The 22562-nt window shown below is 39.1% G+C and overlaps 1 protein-coding gene across 5 annotated transcripts in view; it reads left to right on the top strand.

Annotated features, from left to right (window-relative positions):
- The first annotated feature begins 4720 nt into the window (after positions 1 to 4720).
- Adam7 (ADAM metallopeptidase domain 7) overlaps positions 4721 to 22562 on the top strand; it is a 47459-nt gene continuing 29617 nt past the window's right edge. For 4 of the 5 annotated variants that reach the window (XM_047548830.1, XM_047548828.1, XM_047548829.1 and 1 more), the window contains exons 1-8: positions 4722 to 4921; positions 5822 to 5922; positions 10103 to 10179; positions 12314 to 12392; positions 13584 to 13660; positions 15109 to 15298; positions 16476 to 16529; positions 19523 to 19594. In XM_047548830.1, coding sequence (XP_047404786.1) covers positions 4870 to 4921; positions 5822 to 5922; positions 10103 to 10179; positions 12314 to 12392; positions 13584 to 13660; positions 15109 to 15298; positions 16476 to 16529; positions 19523 to 19594 — 702 coding nt within the window. In that variant the 5' untranslated portion in view covers positions 4722 to 4869. Of the gene's footprint in view, positions 4922 to 5821; positions 5923 to 10102; positions 10180 to 12313; positions 12393 to 13583; positions 13661 to 15108; positions 15299 to 16475; positions 16530 to 19522; positions 19595 to 22562 lie in introns of all 5 variants that reach the window. The other variant, XM_047548832.1, reaches the window with a different exon arrangement.

Below are 22562 nucleotides of genomic sequence, written 5' to 3'. Positions count from 1 at the left end.
AGTTTGGTAATCCTTGTCATGAATTCATAGCAAGGTCTATATACAAGACACTGATAGGTTCCTGGTGGTGGAGTCAGCAAACACAAGCACTTCCTGAAGCTTATGGTTTTCTAGAGCAGACACATGCTCAAATAATTGGACAAATCAATGGTTTATAAACCAACCTAAATCTTCAGAAGGAAAAGTATCTTGTTTCACAAAGAAATATGGCCTTGGACTTGGGTTAGGGAGGACTTTCTTGAGATAGTGACCCTAGAACCGAGAACTGAACGATGAGGTGTTAATTTGGCCACGAGGAGGAGAGAAAGAGCTACAGGTGGAGAGACAAAGGTGTCCAGAGTTCCTCTGATAGGGCTGCATGTTGGAGTAAAGACAGCCAGGGAGACTGCAGCTCGGAGAGAGAAAGAAAGAATAATAACAGATGAAGCTGGAGAAAGGTACCCACGTAGAGGTCCACATTTAAATAGCCCCTTAAAATATTCAACATTCATCTAGGTTTTAAGATGCAGGAGATATTGCTTTTATGTAATGCACATAAATTCATTCATTTATTCTTTACAACTGGTACAAATCAGATACTATTGTTTTCTTCATTTTGAAAGATAAAAAAACCTTAGGTACAGAAAAATCAGATATTGTCTAAAATCTAGAGGCAGGAAGGTTAAGTGCTGGGAACTGAACCCAGGGGAAGTGGCTCTAAGTGGGCACTTTTATCTACTTTATAATTTCCTCATAATGAAAGCAATAATAGTTTTTTTATTAAGTGCTTTCTCTATACCAGATATCTTTCTATGTTTGAAAATGTATTAATGTCTTTGCTGAATAGAAACCTATTGGCAACCTGTTGTTCCAGGCACTGATGATACAGTGGTTAACAAAACACAAAACAGACACAACCTTGTCATCACAAAGTTGATATTAAAAGGTGTAGAGGGGTTGGGAGAGGAAGGGGGGAAGTGCTGGGAAGTGATATTGATCAAATTATATTGTTATATTTTATGCTGTATGAATATGTAACAAAAAATTCCATCAATGTGGACAATTATAATGCACCCATAAAAATGTGGGAAGAAATAAAATAAAATAATACAAAAGGCAAAAATAAATAAAAAATAACAGGTAAATGTACAGCATTTCAGAGGGTGGCTAATGCCAAGTCACAAAGGACCCAGCAGTGCCCAAATGGACATGGGAAGATCTATTTTGCACAATGTGCTTATACAATGCTGTTTGAACAGAGACCTGAAAGGAGAGAGGATGCAAGATATGTGACTATCTTAGAGGAGGGCATCCCCGGAGAAGGTACAGCAAGCAAGACCCTTGAAGCAGAATGTGCCTGGCATGCTCCATAAATACTCATGGACACGTGGTAACTACCTCCCAGTGGGTAAGGAGGGATAGTAAGATGTGAAGCCTGAGAACATCAAGATAAACCATGTAGGTCCTGGAGGCTATCACAGGACTTTGGCTAGCACTCTAAGAGGGGAAGCCATTGAAAGGGTCAGGACAGAAGAATCACATATGGGTGGATGTTAATGGACCATTCTGGAAGATAGACAGATAATGCATGGTGAGGGACCAAGAGTAAAACAGTGAGATAAGTTAAGAGGAGATTTCAATCAAATAGCATAGAGATGAAGGTGTCTTGGATCAGCACAGTAGAAATAAGTGTGGGAGGTGGTCAGAACCTTGATGTCATTTCTGGTAGAACTAACTGGATTTGTGGAGCAGGGATCTCCCAGCTGTCAGGAGAAGAAGGAATCAAGAACCCCTCTTGAACAACCATGTATGGAGTTGCGATATCAAAGATAAGAAAGTCTGAAAATACCAGGTCCGAAGGACAAGAGTGGGATTCCTATTTTATCTACTAGACCTTCAAGTGAAGAGGTTCTGAGTCTGGAATTCAGAGGTCAGGTTAGATGGAGAATTCGGAGGCCATCATTTCATAGATGGTATCTGAAGCCAAAAGACAGGAAGAGAACCACCTCATTAGTGACTAGAGAGAGAAAAAGATTTCAAGACTTGAGCCCTGGGAATCTGGAGCATTTAGACACTGTTGCAAGGAGGAGGATCAAAGAAAGAAGACTAAGAAGAAGCAGGAAATAAGCATGGAATAGATGCACTGCCTACGAGGAGCTAAGTTCTTTTCAAAAGATGGAAATGGCCTGGGAGCAGTAGTGTACTCACCTGCAATCTCAGCTAATTGGGAGGCCGAGGCAGGAGAATCACAAATTCAAGACCAGTCAAGGAAAATAGTGAGATAAAATAAAAATAAAATAAAATAAAAAAGGGCTGGGTACACAGTTCAATGGTAGAGCACTTGCCTCAGACATGTAAAACCCTGGGTTCAAACTCCAGAACCTCAAACACAAACAACAAAGATAAAAATATCAATTCTGTCAAATCCTGCTGAAAGGTCAAGTGAATGAGTATGGAGAATTGATCACTGAATGTTGCATGGTGCAGGTCACTGGTAACATCAACAAGACCTGTTTTGTGAGTAAGATAAACTGTCTGACAGGGACTGGAGACTAACTGTAGACTCACTCATGAGAAGTTTAACTGTTCAAAGAAGCCAAGAATGGGTAGTAACTGGGTAAAAGGAAGAGTGATGTAAAAGAAGAAATGCTTTTTTAAAAGGATAGAAAAATGATCACATTAATGTATGCATATATCTATTGAGATGATATGGTTGATCAAGGGAATAACCATTGATTTTGAGGTGCAGGAAAGAAGAGACTTGAATACCTTAATGGTGCATAAACCTTCAAATAAGGGATGGCACATCCATAGAAACAGGAGGCACATAGACTATCAGGGCATGGGTTTTGATTGACAGCAAGATAGAGGTGGTAATGGAGAAAGTGAGAACTCTTTTAATGGCTTTTTTCTTAGTGAATTAGCAAGGCAATTAGATAAGTGTAAAGAAGAGAACATTTAGAGATTTGAGGAGAGAAGAAAGAGTTTAAAATAGTCAACTAAAAGAGTAGAGAGTGAATGAGCCAGGAAATAGAAGATTGCCTGTTGCACAGATTAATTTACTTCTCACATCACCCCTATGAGATCAATATTATCATGCCTGTTTTATGAAGGAGAGAACAGAAGTATGGAAATATTTCATATCTTGCCCGAAGTCACAAACTTTGTGGCAGATGATGCAGCTTTGTGAACTTTAAAGCCTAGTAAGTCTTTCTGCTAGCATCATGAAAAACTATAGAAGCATTTTTAGCAGGCACTTGACATAATCAAATTGGTATTTTGAGAAGATCTCACTTGCTAGACTTTGCCCAAAGACTGTCCATGGTAGCTTAGACTAAGACAGAGGCAGAAAAGGTAGAGAGAAGCAGATGGGATACGTTTTGTAGGTCAAATAAACATATTTAGTGATGTATGGATTTTGAGAGGTGCAAAGATGGTATTGACTATCAGAATTGTCACGCTAGATGGACGGAGTATCATTAGCCAAGGCAGAGATCAACTCGCGAGGGGTGGGGAGGGCAAGTACTTTAATTCCTGCACATATTGATTGAGCTTGTGTGAGCTTGTGCCCCGCTAATGACAAGGTTGAGAAAAAGTTGGCTGTAAAGCTCCCTTGCTTAGATGGCTAGAAATATAAAACCTGAGCATAGAAGAGAGATAACTAAACCACATTGGAAGACAAGATGGTTTGGGAATGAGCATAATTAGAGGAAAAGAGGGTATTGGATAATACCTGAGGGACTCCTAAATTTAAAGACGGGGTGGAATAGAATATGTTTACAAGTTGCCAGAAAGATAGGAAAAAATTAAAAAGACTGTTAAGTCGAAGGAGCTAAATGGAATATTTTAAGGGGCGGTATAGGGGCAGGTAAAATGAAGAACCAAAATAAAAATGTCCGTTGGATACGGAGATGGTGAAACCACTGGAGTCCTTCAGTCACTCGTCCAGATAATAATAAAAGGAGACGCCTTTCTGGAATGTGTCAGCGTGAGTTACAGTAAGAAAAGTGCCTCGAGAAGTCCAGGTGAACCTCGTTAAGACCCCAAGAGCAGGATGGAGGATGGAGGGTGGAGGTTTCCAAAGGGGGAGTCTCAAGTTTAAATATCAAAAGGACACGTGCAGTTGGCACAAATTGCTTCAGTTTGTGGGAATGCTGGAGAGACAGTGGGCATTGCAGGAGGGACAGAGTCCTGAACGCAGACCAAGGGACTGTTCTGGCAGTGGAAGATCTCTGCTTAGCACCACCAGGGAAGTCGGACATTATGGAAAGGGTCTCCCCAGTCCTTTGTCCTCTTGGTTATTAGTGTTTTCTTTTTTGCATTAATTCGAAAGAGCGCTATATTGAAAGGGAATTCTCACCTTTTGTTATATGTGTTGCATGCACTTCTGGAGTTTTTGTCTTGTTTTGTTTTGTTTTGTGATTTATGACATAAATAAATTTTCAACGTTTTTTTAAATCTTATATATTACATGTCCCCTTATGGCTTTTACCTGTGTTCATCAACATAGCCAGGATTTTACCTTCTTCAACCAAAGTAGATATAAACATCTTTCAATATTTTTTTCTAAAACATTCTTGACTTTTTCACTTTCGAAGTTTGAAGATATCTAGAATCATATCATGTTAGGCATGAGGTCGGAATCTATGCCAAGCCCACCTCCACCACCACCTCTGCGGCTCTTTAATTAGCACACAATGTCCAACCCCCAGGTTTTCGCCTCAAGCACTCTAGCAAGTTGTGCAACTTGGTCAGAAGCATTTCCTTGTGCCGGATCAAAACTGCCCGTCTAGCTGCTAGGCTCTGCATCTTGCGGAGGACTCAAGGACGAGGAGCAGGGCACAGCTTTTCTCAGGTGCCGGGGCCCCTTTTCCACCAGGACCATTCAGAATGCTTCCCAGGTCTATATTTTTGATGATTTTACTCATTTCTCAGGTTGAAGGTATGTCTTACTCTTTTTGTCAGGGTTTTCTGATTATACTACAAGGCCATGTCTCTTTAGCCACTAAGTTTAAATTATAAATGATAAAAACATTAGCTATGCATAGGTGATTTTGCTGAGGACAGACTATAGTTCTTGGACTAGGTTATGGCTAATCCTGAGATTTGATAATTCTATGAAATTCCACTCTGACCCATAGTGGACATTCACCAAATACCTACAATACAGCAGGCACTGTGCTTACCATTAGCCATGTTGTACTTTAAAATGTTTTAAACTCAATATTATCATCTCCACTTTGCAGATAAGGGAAATGAGAGTAGTGTTTACACATCACAGAGATTAGATACTCATGACCACACAGCTGTTAAACTGGTAAAAGCTTGATTCGAATCAGAGCATGTTCCAAGACACCCATGTCCTCTCCTCTTTATTACTCTTTAAGGTCCCAGATCACCTCACAGATGACCACCAATGTGATAGGGCTCGAGTAGAAGGTTATGTTTATCCCCAACTTGGGTCTACCTAAAGTTCACTAGCAAGTGAAAGCCTTATACTTAACTACGGGAGTGAAGACCTCAAGTGTAAATGTTCCCCAAAGACAAAATTTAGTAATTTATATAGCCACAGGCCCTTCCAGTTCAGGTGCTGAGAGGAGGCAGAACCCAGAGAGAGGCATGAGGAGACTACAATGAGAAAGATGGCAGTCCAGAACAGGGTGAAACTAGAGAAGAAGACCAGGGACACTCAGGTCTTTGTCCCCTTTCCAATTTTACTTACATTTTCCTAGTTTGTAAATATTCATCTCAATTTCCTTGTCTGTAAAGTGAGGGAGATGCATGTGTGGATGATCGTAATATCAGCTGGACTTCCCCCTCTCGTGTTTCTTTTCTGAAAAAGTGATTGTTGGAGTGGAACTTTACCAAGTGGTCCACGTGAAAAGCCTTCCTCTGATGCAGAAGCGAGACCTTGACTACACCCATGATCATCATGACATACCGGTATGAGTGTTATTTAGTAAATAGAGCTCATTGCTTTCACAGGCATATGGGAAACTATGTCTGGCTCCAACCAGAAGAAATAGGGAGAGGAGTCTCTGTTCTGGGGAGGACTCCCATTCAGTTTACAGGATGTGCTCACGGGTGGACAACCCCTCAGTGGGTTAGGAAACGAACAACTGCTCAGGTTTTGGGGTTGCGCCATGTTGTATATTTCTGTTTAAGCGAGGTGTTCCAGCCACAGTTCTCTAAGTTGGTCTAGAGCCACCTCATTTGTTCTGAGCTGGTGCCCCTGGAATGTCATCTTGAGAATTTATTTTGTTTTCCCAGAGACCTAGCATGCTGGTTTATTGGCTTTACAGCAAATAAATTCTGCAGCAGAATTGAACAATTTTCACCAGAACAAAAAGTTCTTCCTGGCCTGCACTTGGAAGGGTGTTCGTGCAGGTCGTGAACTTTAAAAGTATTTAAAATAATATTGTCAAAAGAAATGAATATTTATTATGGAAATTTGAGCAAGATTCACAATTAGTTTATTATCAATTCCCACTATTAGGAAAGCTCTTAGATGAATGTTCTTGGATGTGTATCATTAAGCACTTGCAGTTTTTGTTTTAGGTTTTAAATTTGGTGCGTGGAAAATACTGACAGGCATTTCACTCCAACATTTTTCCCAAGGCAATGACTCGTTTCCCTCCTCCATTAGAGCAGCCTGTTTCCCAGACTCTTACTTGTTAGATTGCTCATTCGAAGTAAGATACATTTCAGCTTCCCGAATGGTCCCATTGATATCACTTTCTCATGGCTTGTGACAAAAAGCAACTCTCCCTCCAACCCCATTTGGAAACAATGTCTATTTATCTCTAATAATTATCTTTACAAATAATTTTTCTCTTGATTTCCAACTCTTTTTCACCTTCCCATCATTTGGACTAGTCAAAGGTTGGTATCGACTCAAGGGTGCAAAACCAGTTTCCTACCACAGTGGGCTCGCTTGGCAGCTCTTGTCTTAAGTCTTAGTCGAGATTAATATTAAAATTTCCATTATGAATATAAAGCCTGACTAAGGGCAGGAAACACAGAAGATGGGCCTGGCGCATTTTGTAGTACTGGAAAGTGCTCAAACAAATGAAACGTCCCCCAACAACACACACACACACACACACACACACACACACACACACCAAGCTTCAAACTCACATTGATGGAGGCATGTCAAAAAAAACTTAGGAATTCACTTTAAAAACCCCCAAGGGCTAAAGTTAGGATAATTTGAATAAATAAATAATATGCCCTTGTGCTGTAACATAAAGAATAGATTAAGATTCATGATATAAATAAATGAATGTGGGAGAATAGAGAAACCTCTCATCCAGAAGAATTAAATAATTTATATAGACATTTCCATCTCTAGGAGGTGGAGCCTGAATCCCCACCCCTAAGTCTGGGCTGTGCATTATGATTTATTATAAAGAATACAGCATGGTGAGAAAGAAAAGAGTAACTTTACAGAAGAGAGAGGTAGCAAACTCCACCTGAGCCAGGTGATTAAGGCCAATCTCATTAGTGCAAAGTCCTCCTGATAGTAAGGACTCTGGATATGATGTGGCAAAATGGCCCTTTCTCTTGTGCTTTTCACCCTGAAATCCATAACTGCAGTCTAACCAGAAAGAAAGACATCAAAAAGTGGAGAAGCATCCTACAAAGTAACTGGTGAGTATACCTCGAAACTGTCAGTCATGGGGCATTAGGACAATCTGAGAAACTGTCTCGGGTTGAGGAGGCTAAGGAGACATGACATATAAGCAGTTTGGTATCTGGGAAGGGGTTCTGGAAGAGCAAAAGGACGTTATGTGAAAATGAAAGAAATCTGAATAAATAGGGATTTAAATTAATAATCGATCAATCTTGGCGCATCGGTCATGACAGAAATTTCAGAGTGATGTAGGATGTTAGCAGTAGGGACCCTGCATGCACACTATGTCTCAGTACTATTGTCTTTCCAAATGTTCTCTGACTCTAAAAAAAAATCCTACAATGAAAATACATTTATTAAAAACAATATTAATGACAAGATGAAAACAATAATATACATCATATTCATTTCTTGTTGATTAATAAAATTTCACATTCAAATATTCAAAAGATGTAAAATGTCCACTGTCCCAGTGTTACACTCCGTGTCCATACAGATGTTGAAATACATGACTCGACTCTTCCTGATTGAGCACATAGCTTTTTGCCTGCCCACCTATTAATTCCATGTCTTTACTATAAGTCCTATTTTTTTTTTTTTTGGGTTAAACTTGCCATCAAAAAAGGCTGCACTGTGCACACCTCACATTCAGCAAATAGGAAACTAAGCCCCCTGCCCCTCAGCACTGCCCCTCAGACCCTCTTGTAGTAGTGAGACAGTCAAATAAATTGAATACCCCCAACACTGGGCTCTCTCGGCTCCTCCAGTTTACCTACCTTGCCAAACAATCACAGGTACATCTAGACTCCAGCAGGCAAACGTCTCTTGAGTTACTTACGCCTCTGTAGTCCCCTGCCAAGGCACCTGCATCCCACCAACAGCCTTTAAGGGGCTTCTCTGTCCTCCGAACTGATCTCTCAGACCTAGTGTTTGAAATTCCATGCTGGCTGCTGCATGTTTCTGCCTAACCCTTTGCTTGTTGCTCTTAGGAGAAGTCTCAGGCCTTTACCTTCCTGGGCTATGCTCGTTCACCTTCTTCCTGTACCTCTCCCTCCCATTTGTGCTACACGGTGCACTTGATTTTCTGGCAATGTCAAACTTCTCCCTCCGTGTTCCTCAGTCAAGCCAGAGTCCTCTTCTACCTGAGGGCTTCCCAGATGCTGTTTCCTGCCTGTGACGCTGGCATAGTGCTCTATTTTTCCCGTTATGATGCTATCACACCCAATTCCCTGCCTATCTGGTTATCTTCTTTGCCAACTTAGAACCTCTGCAAAGCTTGTGCACCACTGTGTCTCTATTATTGCTGTGTCTGAAGTCACAACTGTCAAATAAATGGACAATGACCTCAAAGGAATGTGTACAATGAATACCAACACCTGTGACCCTTAAATTATGAAGAAGTATTATAAATGAAAAGGAAACAGAATACTGCCAAAGAAAATAGGAAATGGACACGAAGGGGAAATTCATATAAAAAATGACAAATAATGAAACACACAAGATAAAAATACCAATATCAATGGCTATCAAACAGAACATCACAATAAGTTATCACATTGTTTAAAAAACTTTATGAATGCTAATCTCTATGACTGGTAAGTTGCTTACTATCTATTACTGGTAAGAAGTCAACTTACCAGTAATAGATATCATGCTGCAAATAAACAAATGGAAACCAGTATTAATTTTTGGCGAAGTTCTACATTTGGGTTTCCTTCCTTTAGGATATTTTATCAATATTTATCAGAAGCCTTACAGTTGCATTTGTCAACAATGCAACTCACTACAGTGAACATCCAAACCAAATTTCTGATAACTGATACAGATTCAATAACTGAAGTTTCACTCACACTTTTTTTTTGCAGCCTTAAAAACATTCTGAAAGAGAACATTTATAAGAGTAAGGAATGGTCATGATTTCTTAATTGAAAATGGAAACTCTAAAACAGCACATACAAAACTACTAAAACAAATTAAAAAAAAATCAAGATCTGGGTGTTTTGGAGGTTTGTATGGACACACATAAATTTGCATATCCTTGGATGAGGGGAGAATCTGTATTTTATTATTATTTCATTTCTAAAGAAAAATGTCCTTTGAAAATTTTAATTAAAAATAACTTGGTTAACTGCAGCTTGGGAGGCTAAGGCAGGAGGATCATGGGTTCAAAGCCATCCTCAGCAACAGCGAGGTGAGAAGCAACTCGGTGAGACCCTGTCTCTAAATAAAATACAAAATAGGGCTGGGGATGTGGCTCAGTGGTTGAGTGCCCCTGAGTTCAATTCCCAGTGCCAAAATAGAATAAAATAACTTGGGTGAAATCTTCCTTACAATACTAGCTGTCTTTAAGTCCAGCTTGCCCAGTGTTTGATCTTTAAAAGGACTGCTGGGAGCTGGGATGGGTGACCACTTCTGCACCTCACTGCCCCCTGCAGCAGGCACCTGCCAAGCATGCGCAGAAGTCACATGACAGATCTTGTTTTTCAGGAAGCATATGAAGAGGAACTGTTGTATGAAATAAAACTAAACAGAAAGACCTTAATCCTTCACCTTCTAAGATCAAGGTAGGCCCTGGTGTCATTCCGTACCTTGCAGATTCAGTCATCTCTGATATGCCAGTTTTTCTAAAAGCTGCCAGTTAATTCTTCAAGTCATTGTTATCTCTACACTATGTGAATTCTTCCTCTTCAAATGTAAACCTATTGCCTCTCAACAGCTTAAAGACAGCTATAGACACCATTCTGTAGTTTCTAAATAACTCCTAATTTGGAGTACTTGGGGTTCTTTGAACTCCAATCACTTTAAGAAGTGAGTTGATCAGTGCTCCTTGAATCAGGAGAATAAGAGAAGTTTGAAAAACTTGTTTTTTACGTTGACTTCTAAGTCATTTAAAAATCAATATCCTACCAAGTTCTTTGGAGAGTATGCTAAGAACTTGTAAGAATCTGCTTCATCCTGACATCTTCTCTAGCTGAACCACTACTAACTCTCTTTCTGAGTCCTTAACTTTGCTGTTAATTTCCACTGTTTTCCTGTGGACCCTTTCTACATAGAATAGCTCTATCACAGAGCCCCAAACTGTAAAAGCACGAGTTGTCATCAATCATTCAGTCATGTGGAAGAGTGCCACTATTAGAGAGTCGAAACTCAGGTCTATTAGCAAAAACAAACAAACAAAAGATACAGAAAAATATCCCTCCATCCTGAATCCCCCACTTGACGAATGTGCAGAAAATGCAACCTAATAGCATAACCATACTGATAATATTCTCAGACTGCACATTTGACATTCTCCACATGAAGAGAGTTAAAATGTATTGAGTGATTTCTGTGTACCTTTTATCAAAGTTATTCCTTAATTCCTACAATATCCATATGAAGCAGGTACATTAAAACAAATAGCTTATCATGTATGACGTTGAATCTATTATGTATTATTATAATGCATCAATAAAAATATAGAAGAACAATAGCTTACCCAGGGTCACAGTGCAGGGCCTTTGCGTTTCTGTATGTAATTTAGAATCGCCTTGTCAAATGACTGAAGGTCATTCAGATTCTCTGTTTTACTTTGTGTCAGTTTTAAACTTTCATGGAAAAACCTATTTCATCTAAGTTGCCACACTTTTGGCATAATGTTTCATAATATTCTCTTGCTATTTTTTTAATGTCTATAGAATCTTCAGTGTATCTCCTGTTAATTTCTGATATTTGGTAATTTGAGTTCTTTTATTCCCTTTAAGAGTGTCTATTAATTATTGAAAGAGTTAAATATTGAGTGATTAATATGACATTATCTATAGATACGCCATTGATGTGCATTATTAGATTAAGAAAGTTCTCTGAGAAGTTTGTTCAAGGTGTTTTGTCAGCATTCATTTAAACATAAATAATGTGATTTACATTGATTGATTTTATTTGTTAAACCATCCTTGCATTCCTGCAATAAAAACTTATTTGCCCATTATTCATTATTTTAAATTATACTGTGGTGTCCAAACTACATCTTGTTCGTGGTGTTTGAAACTATGTTGAAGTTGACATTAGATTACTCTGTGCATATTAAATTAGTGGTAGTACTGTGAAACATGCTTGTAATTCCAGTGGCTCAGGAGGCTGAGGAAGGAGAGTTGCAGATTTGATGTGAACTTGAGCAAACTAAAGAAAAGTGTTTTTTAAATGAGGACTGGTCTTGGGGCTCCGTCATAAACCACCCCAGGGTTCAATCCCCAGTACAAAAATAAATTTAAAAAATGAGTTGGGCAGTGTTCTCTCATCTTACATTTTCTAAAAGATATTATTTCTTTTTAAAATGTTTGATAGTATTCACAAATTTTACGTTTTGTTACCTGATATTATGTGCAGACTTCCTATGTTTACCTATTTGCACAATAAACTATTTTTTATTCACTTTTTTACTATGCCCCTGTCTTTATATTTAAAATGTGCATTTTGTAGGATGGCAGTTAGTTGAATCGTGATATTTAATGACTTCTGACAAAAATCTCTGATTTTCAATTGGGATGTTTAATCCATTAACATTGCATGTTATAATTGATACACCTGACTTTGAAATTTCATTTGTTTGTTTTGCTAATATTCCAAAGTGGTCTGGAGGCTACTCATCACATGATTGCTTCTATCTTTTAGAGTTTTAGAATGAATTATTCTCACTTCCTCTCTACTCTCTGTTTTTAGGCAGTTCCTATCCTCAAATTACAGTGAAACCTTCTACACTGTGAAAAAAGAAAAGCTCATCCGGCATCCTCCAATCACGGTATCTTACAGAACCTTTCTGGGCCTCTTTTCCGAAACTAATATTTCCTGATGTGATTCTGAAACTCAATTCTAGCCTTACAAACTACTCCAAAAAGTACTGCAACAGAACTAAATCCCAAATAGATTCATCTCTCTGCATAAGACCAGAATAGAAATGATACACCTTTCACTAGCAAATGATGTCGTAATGTATCTTCCTTTACTAAACTAACTTCTCTACGTTCAATACAGTGCTGAGTCTGGAGGGAAGAGTGAAACAGAACCCCAAAGAAGCATAAAGCATCCTGGTGGGATTTACTTAAGTTAAAGGGATCGAGGTCTCTTCCCATTTTCCAAATGAATTTGTTTTGATCACTATTATTCTAGTGGATATAGATTATATTTCTTCCTTCATTCCCCTTCCAGAACATACTGTCTGAACCCTGGAGACAAGAACAATATAAGTCCCTCTTACCATAAATATGCTTTTAAAAAGTTATTTCCTCTATTTGAAGCAAACGCCAACCTCTGTGAGATCTCAGTCATCATGTCATCCTAGGACATAGAACCAGAGGAAAACTGGGTGACATTCTTTTATGCATGGGCTGATGATCATCCTGTGGGGGTCGTGACTCGCTCATGCACAGGCAGGAGTTGAACAGGTGGAAATGATGGGAAGAGCAATCACCCGACAAGCTCGTCAAGAGCAAAACACCACGAGGAGTCGTGAGGTTGCCGGCAGGATTGAAGTAGAGGCTGGAGAGAAGGGCAGGAAGGGAACTGGTGGGGAAGCAGGATCTTATTATAGCGAGCATCAGGAACTTGGCTCGATTTCCTAGGCAGCAGGTAAAACTGTAACATTAACACAAGAGTGTTCGTGTGGCAAAGATATGAGGATGAATCAAGGGGATGGTATTTATAAAGAAAAGGGCTGCATATCTGAAGCTGGTATCATCACCTCATAGACCATTAAATCTGTGAGGAAAGAATCCATACTGGGTTTTACACAAAGTAATTATGTAATTAAGTTCCATGGTCTCTAAAGCAGACTCAAATGTTTCCAAGTGAAAGAATGTAATGAAGAATGCACAGGAAAATATGGAACCTATGAATGAATTACAGACATGTCTGAAAGGAAAATAATCAGATAGTAATATGTATACAATATTGATATTTGTACGTACATTAATAGATTCTTCCTCTACTTTAGGACCACTGTTTTTACCAAGGATCCGTTATACATGAATTTGATTCTGCAGCCAGTATCAGCACATGCAATGGTCTAAGGTAAGGTAGAGTATCTTCCCTCTTCTTTCTTTTTTAATTTTTTTTTGTTGTTGTTGTTGTTTCTTTTCATGCTGGGATTTGAACCCAGCAATGCTCTACCCCTGAGCTATACCCCCAGGCCTTTCTATTTTTCATTTTGTGACAGGGTCTCACTAAGTTGCTAAGGGCCTCACTAAGTTGTTGAGACTGGCCTCAAACTTACTATCCTCCTGTCTCAGCCTCCCAAGTCACTGGGATTACAGGCATATGCCACCACTCATGGCTTCCTATTTCTTTTATAACTTTTCCTATAAATGTTTAAAGAGATCTACTTTACTTATTTCTTTTCACTAACTCTCTAAAGAAAAAAAAAATAATGGATAAAGGGTTATAGTATATTTTTAGCCAGTGAGTATGAGCTCTAGCCTGTGATTTATGTTCATTTTTAACAAAAAGATTTCCAATGCACACCCTAGTGAGATGAGATTTGCAATGTATGATCAAAGGATTCAGAGCTGAGGTCTCCTGGAAATCTAGTCTGTGCTCCTGTGTTAGAGACCAGGACACTGCATCAGAGACTTGCTCCTGAATGTTCAATTTGCTCGTGGTGAACTGAGTCCAAAATCCAGGTCTCTTGAGTGCTAGTTTTGAGTTCCCACTACACCATGGCACTTTAGTGAGTTAGAATTTTTACTCAATTAGCCTGTGTTTATGCTATCTTTTTAGGGGATGGGTCCTGGGAATTGAATTCAGGGGCACTCGACCACTGAGTCACATTCCCAGCCCTATTTTGTATTTTATTTAGAGTCAGAGTCTCATTGAGTGGCTTAGTGCCTGACTTTTGCTGAGGCTGGCTTTGAACTTGAAATCCTCCTGCCTCAGCCTCCCTCCCGAGCTGCTGGGATTACAAGTATGCACCACCTCGCCTGACTGTTTATGATCTCCAAAGAGTAAAAAGTCAGAGGCAGTTCTCCATAGATCTTGGACTTAAGGACAAAGAAGGAAGAGGTCGGGAGACAGAGGGTAGAACAGGGACCTTTTGTCTTCACTTACAAGGCTTTTCCTTGTTTTAGCATTTTTAAGAATGAGAACACCTTTAGTCACAAAATTACCCCAAGGTAGTTTTGTATCTTCATATGTTTACTCTACACTTAATACATAGACAAAGGAACACACAAACTTTCTACAAAACCTGAAACCACCGTGGTGGGAATTAGTACTCTACCTATGTTCAAAGCGAAAATGAGATTGTCAAACTTCTGAAAATCCGTGTAAGTTGACCCCTTAGAAAAAGTTCTTAATTCAATCAAAGCCCACGTGCTATCTCGCTTCTTTACCACCCAGAAACCCTGACTCCCTGTTCATGAAGTCTTAACTTTGTAAATTCCCATTCTTCAAAAGATAAAGTCAATAAAAGAGAATAAGATACTTCTAGATCTTGAATGCATGCAGTGATTCTATTTCCTCAGGGGATTCTTCAGAGTTCGCGATCAGAGGTATCTCATCGAACCTGTGAAATTCTCAGATGAGGGGGAGCATTTGGTGTTCAAATACAATGCCAAGGTGCCGCGTGTTGCCAATCATACTTGTGCCGAGTTCAATTTTACCAAGAATGCTGTTCCAACGGACGCTCCATACAAGGGAAACTACAAGCTGGAAGTGAGTGGTCTCTGATGACATCTTTCACCCCAGGTGAAGCAGCCCCCTTTCCCGTAGGCTCTGGAGAGTACGAGGCAAGCCAGTGGGTGTGTGTGGGCATCGGAATCTGATACTCCATTGTCTGGATTTGAAGTTTAAACTTTTGCTTTAAAACAATGTTGAAGGTGTCATTCTGTAGAGCACATCTCAATTCGTTTCACTTGTGTCCAAAAATGGCCATGTCTGCAGCCCTCTCTGTAGAAGACTGAAATTTTCAGTGTCCTGTCCTAGATAATGTGTCTCCTTGCCTCCCCGGCCACTTGGGGGACAGTCGATGACAAGCCCAATCCTCCCCTTCCCTCAGGCCAAATGTTCTGATGCTTAAGGATGATTATGATAATAACAAGGTCGGTTTCTGATGGGATGCTTGCAGAGTCCTTGTGTTTTTAGGTTTTTCTATATAACTAGCTGTATAGAAAACTAGTTCTTATACCCAGAAGAACTAGTTGCTATGAACTTGTAAGCTACCTATTTATCACCTCATGTTCAAGGTTCAGTGTCTGAAACCTGACAGATGTTTCCTGATGGAATAACTCAGCGAATAGATAATTCCTTAGTCCATTAAAGGATGACTTACTTAAATCTTTGAACAATGTCCCTCTGATGTGTCCTCAGAGAATATGCATGCTTCTTAGTTCATTTATACTGAAATTGTAGAAGAATTTCCTGGTGTTGGTGTTTTCTAGAAATAAGAGAACTAGATTTAGCAATGTTCATCTATTTCTTTGGACCTGAGACTACTGCAATTAGGAGTTTGGGAGGCAGAAGGAGATTATGAGGAACATGGTCAGTGCTAGTAGTCAGTCTGGTGGAAGCTCTCAGCTGTACATGGGTGCTTCCTATGAGATTGCTCATGAACCATTTACTCTGTAAATGAAAGAAAAGAAAAAAAACCTTAAGTATTAAGCATGGGATTCACTATTATATTTTTACTCTTATTTAACCTTAAAAACTCAACAAAGGAAAGGGTAGTCAAATTTGGAATGTCAATTCAGGATTATTAGATATGCTCATTTACTTCACTTTCCATTGTCAGTAAAATTAATTTTCTTAACTTGAAAACATTAGCTTTTCAGAAATTCAATGTTAAGGTAAAAAAATGTTAACATACTTCATCGAATTTTCCATCAATTTCCAGAACGTCCATGAACCAAAGTATTTGGAGCTGTTCGTTGTTGCAGATGATTACGTGGTAAGTTTTCAGATGAACATTTTCACTTTTCATTCATCCTCATGAAACTGTAGCTATGATTCCAACCCAGAGAAGAAGTATTCTAATCAGAGTGCCATTCTGGTCTCCAAATTCTGTTTTAACTTCTCAAAATATATGCATATAAGAGGTGATTTAGGTCTTTCGATATTGTAGCAGACTAATCCAAACTAGAACCCTCCTCCCGACTGTGAACATATGGAGATGCTGAACAACATTGAAAACTTGTCCACAATCTATAGTCGATCTCAAAAGAAAACATTGAACATTTCCAGATATTAAAAATTAAGAAGATCTCCTTCAGAATAGGAAGTAAAACTCAAAGCCTTGGTGACCCATGACATATAGAGTATTGGTGTAAGGAGTGAGGAATTAACCTCCTTGCAAGCAAAAGACTGGCCTTTGGGATGAGTCCTCTCCATAATTCTCAGAGCTGGAAAGGACTGCCCTATCTCCAAAAAGGAAACTAGAAAATCTCCATCGAAATTGTAAAGGCTAAAGGAAGTTTGGTTTGCCCATAGCCATTGGAAGGGAAAATATCACCCAAGAGAAACAGAAATTCTAAGCCTGCACCACACACAAAGACAAAGCATGGTGTTTGGTGATTTTTTTGATTTTGTTTTTTGGTTAGCTACAGACATGCTTTCAGCATAAAAATTGACTAGAGATCTTTCTGGTAAACAACTTGAGCCCAAGTTAAAAAATGCCCTATAAAGACACTGTAATCATCCACGATAAAATGAATTCCATGAGGAAAGGTCAGTCAGCATAGTGAAGAGGAGACTAAGGCTACTGAGAACTGTCAATTATCCAATGATACTTCAAATCATTCTGCATCATGAAAGTATAGGTTTACAGTTATTGGAGATCTAAAAGTGAAAAGAATAGAAATTACAATGAAAGAATTAGAAGAGACTGTAAAAAATAGCTGGTTTCCTTGAAAAAGTATCCCACATCCTTAAAAGGAAAATGCATATATACTTGAATAAATGAAACAACAGATTAGACATAGGTGAAGAGAGAATCAGTGCACTGGAGGATGGAGGAGTCAGGGAATCCACCACTTGTTGAGCACAGAGAAGTACAGTTGAAAACTGGGGTAATATGAGACATCAAATGCAGAATAAAAGATTGCAGAGAATGTGGATTACTGGATGACAGATACTCTTTGAGAATTCTTGAGAATTTTCCAGAAATAAAGAGGACTAAATAAACCAGATAACAATGTAGAAAAATTAGAGTATTGAAAATGAGGGGGGGAAAATGTAACAAAATAAACTCCTTAAATATTAACTGAAACAAAGACAGGATTCCCTATTAACAAATCACACACAGAGCACACTTTTTAAGCAAAAGAAAAAGACTTGAGTTTTTAGAATGCTATATTCGAAAGACTAATGAAAAAATAATTATGTTACCTAAATTTTCAGACAAAGATAATATCATGATTGGAAGAAAGGAATACTACTTAAAATAAAGCACAGATGGAGAAAGTTTTGACAGAGTGCAAAGCTGACACCTACCCCTGCTGTCCCTCTGCCCTCTAGTTGGAAATCACTGATGGTCAAGTGCTGTATTCTCATAATCCCTGAGACAGCCTCAGAATCTTTCTCTACAGTGTATTTTAGGCAGTCTCTACCAGTTGATCAGTGGGAATCCTGGTGTGAAATATACTTACCATCCAAAATTTAAGGGGATGATGGGAAAAGAGGAATTCACAGTGAATCACTAAGAGTATATGGAGTAGCAGAAACCAAAGTGCTATGAAATTTCTCTTTTTTTGGCAGGGGTTGGTGGCGTGGGTAACCAGGGATTGAGCTCAGGGGCACTGAGACTAACATCCCCAGCCCTATTTTGTATTTTATTTAGAGACAGGGTCTCACTGAGTTACTTAGCACCTGGCTTTTGCTGAGGCTGGCTTTGAACTCTCAATCCTCCTGCCTCAGCCTCCTGAGCCATTGGGATTACAGGCATGTACCACCATGCCCAGTGCTAAGAAATTTCTTGAATAGAAGATGGTTAGTATTAAATATGAACAAAATGACCAGAAAGAGAAGGGAAAGGGGTTCAATACATTGGATAATTAAGAAGATATATGTGGGTTATCAGGACTAGTTTCAGTGAAATAGCAGCAGTAGTTGAAATCAGAGTGTAGTATGTAGAGGAAGTGGTAGAAAGTGGTAGATGAAAATTGAAGATTCTGGAGCTATATCTTGGAAGTGTTGAGATATTTAGGATAACAGGAGATCAATGGAATGGTAACTAGAGGATACTTGCAGAATTCACAAAAAACATCTTTAGTCTTTATTTTTCTAATGAAAACGTTTGACCACATGCATGTATCTTGACAGAATACTGTGTTGTTAGTAAGTACATTGAATTGATATTTGATAGTAAGGTCTACCTAAATAGCACAAAAAGACAACTAAGCCCAGAATGACTGGAGCTGCAAAGTTCTCTTTGCTTTCCTATGTTTTCCTGGGAAAGCTGCAGTTGCCTGCCCCTCTGCAGAACATCTCTGGCTCCAGGGTGTGTTTTGCTGCTATGATCCATAATTTGAGATCACCTTGGAGTCAAGAAGGCTGCTAAAGTTCCTGTTGTTTGCAACACAGTGGTTGTTATAGTTTTAATAGGTGTGATCTCAACATAAAAATGCACACTACTAATGGTCAGTGGGTTAAATAGGTCAGTGTCATGAAATATAATGTAAAGTGAAATGAGGATAAAACTGAAAAGAAAGTCTCAAGGTAGTGCTAGGCCAAAGCATGTCTTCATAGCCTGCTGGATCTAGTGGTTTCACATTAGAAGTTTCTCTCTCCACAGTGTCCAGGTTTTAGTTGACAGGAAGGAGCCCTCTTTCTTCATTGTTCAATGATTTTTTTCTTCATAACTGTTCATGATGGATGGAGCATTTTATTGAGCTTTTGGGAAACTCCTACTGTGAAAGATTGTTGATACAATGTTTTTATTTCCAGTATCGCAGGAACAGTCACCCTCACTATAAACTAAGGAACCGAATTTGGGGAATGGTCAATTTTGTCAACATGGTAAGGTTTGCGATAGTTTGAATCATGCTGAAAATACAAAGAACATCTTAGGGCTGCTCTCTATTGGATTCTTGTCATAACCTTGATATGGTGAGAGTCTACATCACAAAAATTCATCAAGTAAAATGACTGGCAAAAACCTATTGAGCCGGGCACGGTGGTGCACACCTATAATCCCAGCTGCTTGGGAGGCTGAGGCAGGAGGATTGTGAGTTCAAAGCTAGCCTCAGCAAAAACGGGAGGCTAAGCCACTCAGTGGGACCCTGTCTCTCAATAAAATACAAAAGAGGGCAGGGGATGTGGTTCAGTGGTTGAGTGCCCCTGAGTTCAATTCCTGGTACGCCTCCCACAAAAAAAATCTATTGAAAAAATTGTAACAACAAACCACAGCTCTGAGTTTTTGATTTTCCACATTGATAACATTTAATAGTCAAGTAAGTTTCAATATTGATCTCTAATCACACAGTTGATGAAGCAATGTATAAAACATTTGAAAACCAATCACCTGTTAACTGAGTCTGATGTGCTCTATGACCTGGTACGAAAAATGTCTTTTCAAGCTAAAATTTACTGCCCATGGTTTGGCACAGAAATCAGGGTAGCTATTTCAGTAAAATCTATTAAGATGACCATTTTTCTAAATTTTAATGAATTATAACTCTTAAACAAATTGCGAATTGCACACAGCTCTCTTTGCTCCCTCCTTAGACACCCCAGCTCTATTACTGGGATAGTGAGTCACCATGAGAAGATGCTGGAAGGAAGGGCTAGTGGTTACTCATTCATCAGTTGAGGAAAACTTTATCTGGTTATAGTTTTTGCTATGAAAACAACTGCTGTAAAATTTGAATGCCACTCTGTGGGTGAACACAAAACTTCACTTATTTTATGTAGATAACTAAGATGCGGGAATCCTGGGCAATAAGTCATGGGTATGCTTCCTTAGTTGTTTCCCAAGGATTTATATTTTATTTTTAATTTTCATTCAGTTAAAATATTGATAATTCTTTATGGCTTTCTGTTTCCATGGTTATAGATAGTATGTTATTTAATTTGCAAATACTCTAGGACTTTTTTGCGTTTTGTTATAGATTTTTATTTGTCATTCCATTAGAATTAGAGATTATTTTGTCTGGTTTCAAGTCTTTTAAAATTGTTGTTTGTTTTTCCTTGGCCCGGAATCTGGTTGTGTTAGTCAGTTTTTCACCACTATGACCAAAATACCTGACAAGAACAACTTAGAGGAGGAAAGATTTACTTGGCTCAGGATTTCAGAGGTTCAGTCCTTGGTCAGCTGGCTCCTGTTCTTTGGGACTGAGGTGGACATCATGGCAGAAGAGTGTAGTCAAGGAAAGCTGCTCAGCTCATGGTAGCAGAGAAGGAGAGAAAGAGAGATTAAGAGAGAGAATACACAAGGGGTCAAGGACAAGATAAACCTTTCCAGGGCACACCCTCAGAGACCTACCCTCCAACTGGGTTCCAGCCCCTACTAGAGTCCCTTCAGCTATCAATGGATGGACCCACTTGATGGATTCATCAGAATGGATTAATTCACTGATTAAATGCATTAATTTACTGATGAAATCAGAGTCCTTATGATCCAAGTCCTTCCAGAGTCCTACCTCTGGAATGCTTCACATGTGAGATTTTGGGGAACGTTCCAGATCTAAACCATAACATTGGCTATAGCATAGTGAATGCTCAAGTGTCCCTGGGGCCAGGGGGAGACTATTCCGCCATGGAGGGTTCGAGTTCTCTATAGAGACCACTTGTGTCAAGTTGGTGGCTAGTGTTGTCAGGTTGCTCCCTGGTGAAATCACTCCTTTCTCACTCATCACCCAACTCTTGTCTCTGCAAGAGGGTCACTGTTCACAGCTCACACTTCAGCAGTGGAGAGTCATGCTTCCTCTCCTTGAGAGTAGAGAACCTACATCAATTACTTGGGATCCCACACAAGAGGTACTCTCTTTTACTCCATTAATTTGTTTCTTCAGTCGTTGTTGTATAGCAGTGTGGACTCATGAATATTTGTTTTATACTTTGAGTTACAATCCAATGACACTTTGCTTTGTTAGCCAAAATCTTAGGTTTGGCCGTTGGGCAAAATGCTATTTGATCTGTGTGTTCCTTTAACATACCATATCAAAGTCTGTGAGTATGTGTGTGTGTCTGTGTGTGTGTGTGTGTGTGTGTGAGAGAGAGAGAGAGAGAGCTATTTATACTGCTTGAATTCTCTGAGCCTCTTGGATCTGTGATTCATTGTTTTCTATTAGTTTTGAAAGTTCTTGACCATGTTCTCTTCAAATACTTCTTCTGCTTTATTCTCTCTCTCTTCTCCTTCTGGTATTTCAATTATATGCATATTAGACCCTGTGATTTTCCCCCTCAAACCATTGAACCTTGTCTTCTGTTGCTTTACTCCTTGTCTTTCAATTTGGGTAATTTCTGTAGAGTCACAGGGATTCTTTCCTTAACTGTGTCTTGCCTTCTCACATGCTTATCAAAGGCATGCTTTATCTTTACCTCTGTATATTTATTCTATCATGTCTGTTCATTCTTTCTTATAGTTTCCACCTCTGTACTGAAATTCGAATCTTTCCAAGCATGCTTTTAAAATATTTTTTTATTTGTAGATGGACACGATATCTTTATTTTCTATTTATTTATTTTTCTGTGGTGCGGAGGATGGAGCACCCAGTGCCTCGTACAGGCGAGGCAAGCGCTCTACCCCTGAGCCACAACCCCAGCCCCTCAAGCATGTCTTTCACTGGACTTGTTTTTAATTTCTGAATAACAAGTCACTACAAACATCATAAACAACATCCATGTCTGACCTCTCAATGTACTTTACACCAGTTTGGGTACAGCAGAGTTGTGGACCTGAAGTGCCCACATTTCTCGCAAGTATAAGCTGGGCCACCTTTGTTTCTAGAAAACCTGTCGACATTTAAGGTACCAGGGTGTTTGT

Source organism: Sciurus carolinensis, chromosome 4 (genome assembly GCF_902686445.1).
Source record: "Sciurus carolinensis chromosome 4, mSciCar1.2, whole genome shotgun sequence".
Classification (NCBI taxonomy): Eukaryota; Metazoa; Chordata; class Mammalia; order Rodentia; family Sciuridae; genus Sciurus; species Sciurus carolinensis.
The sequence above is the reverse complement of the archived record's forward strand: the minus strand, read 5'-3'. Positions and strand labels throughout refer to the sequence as shown.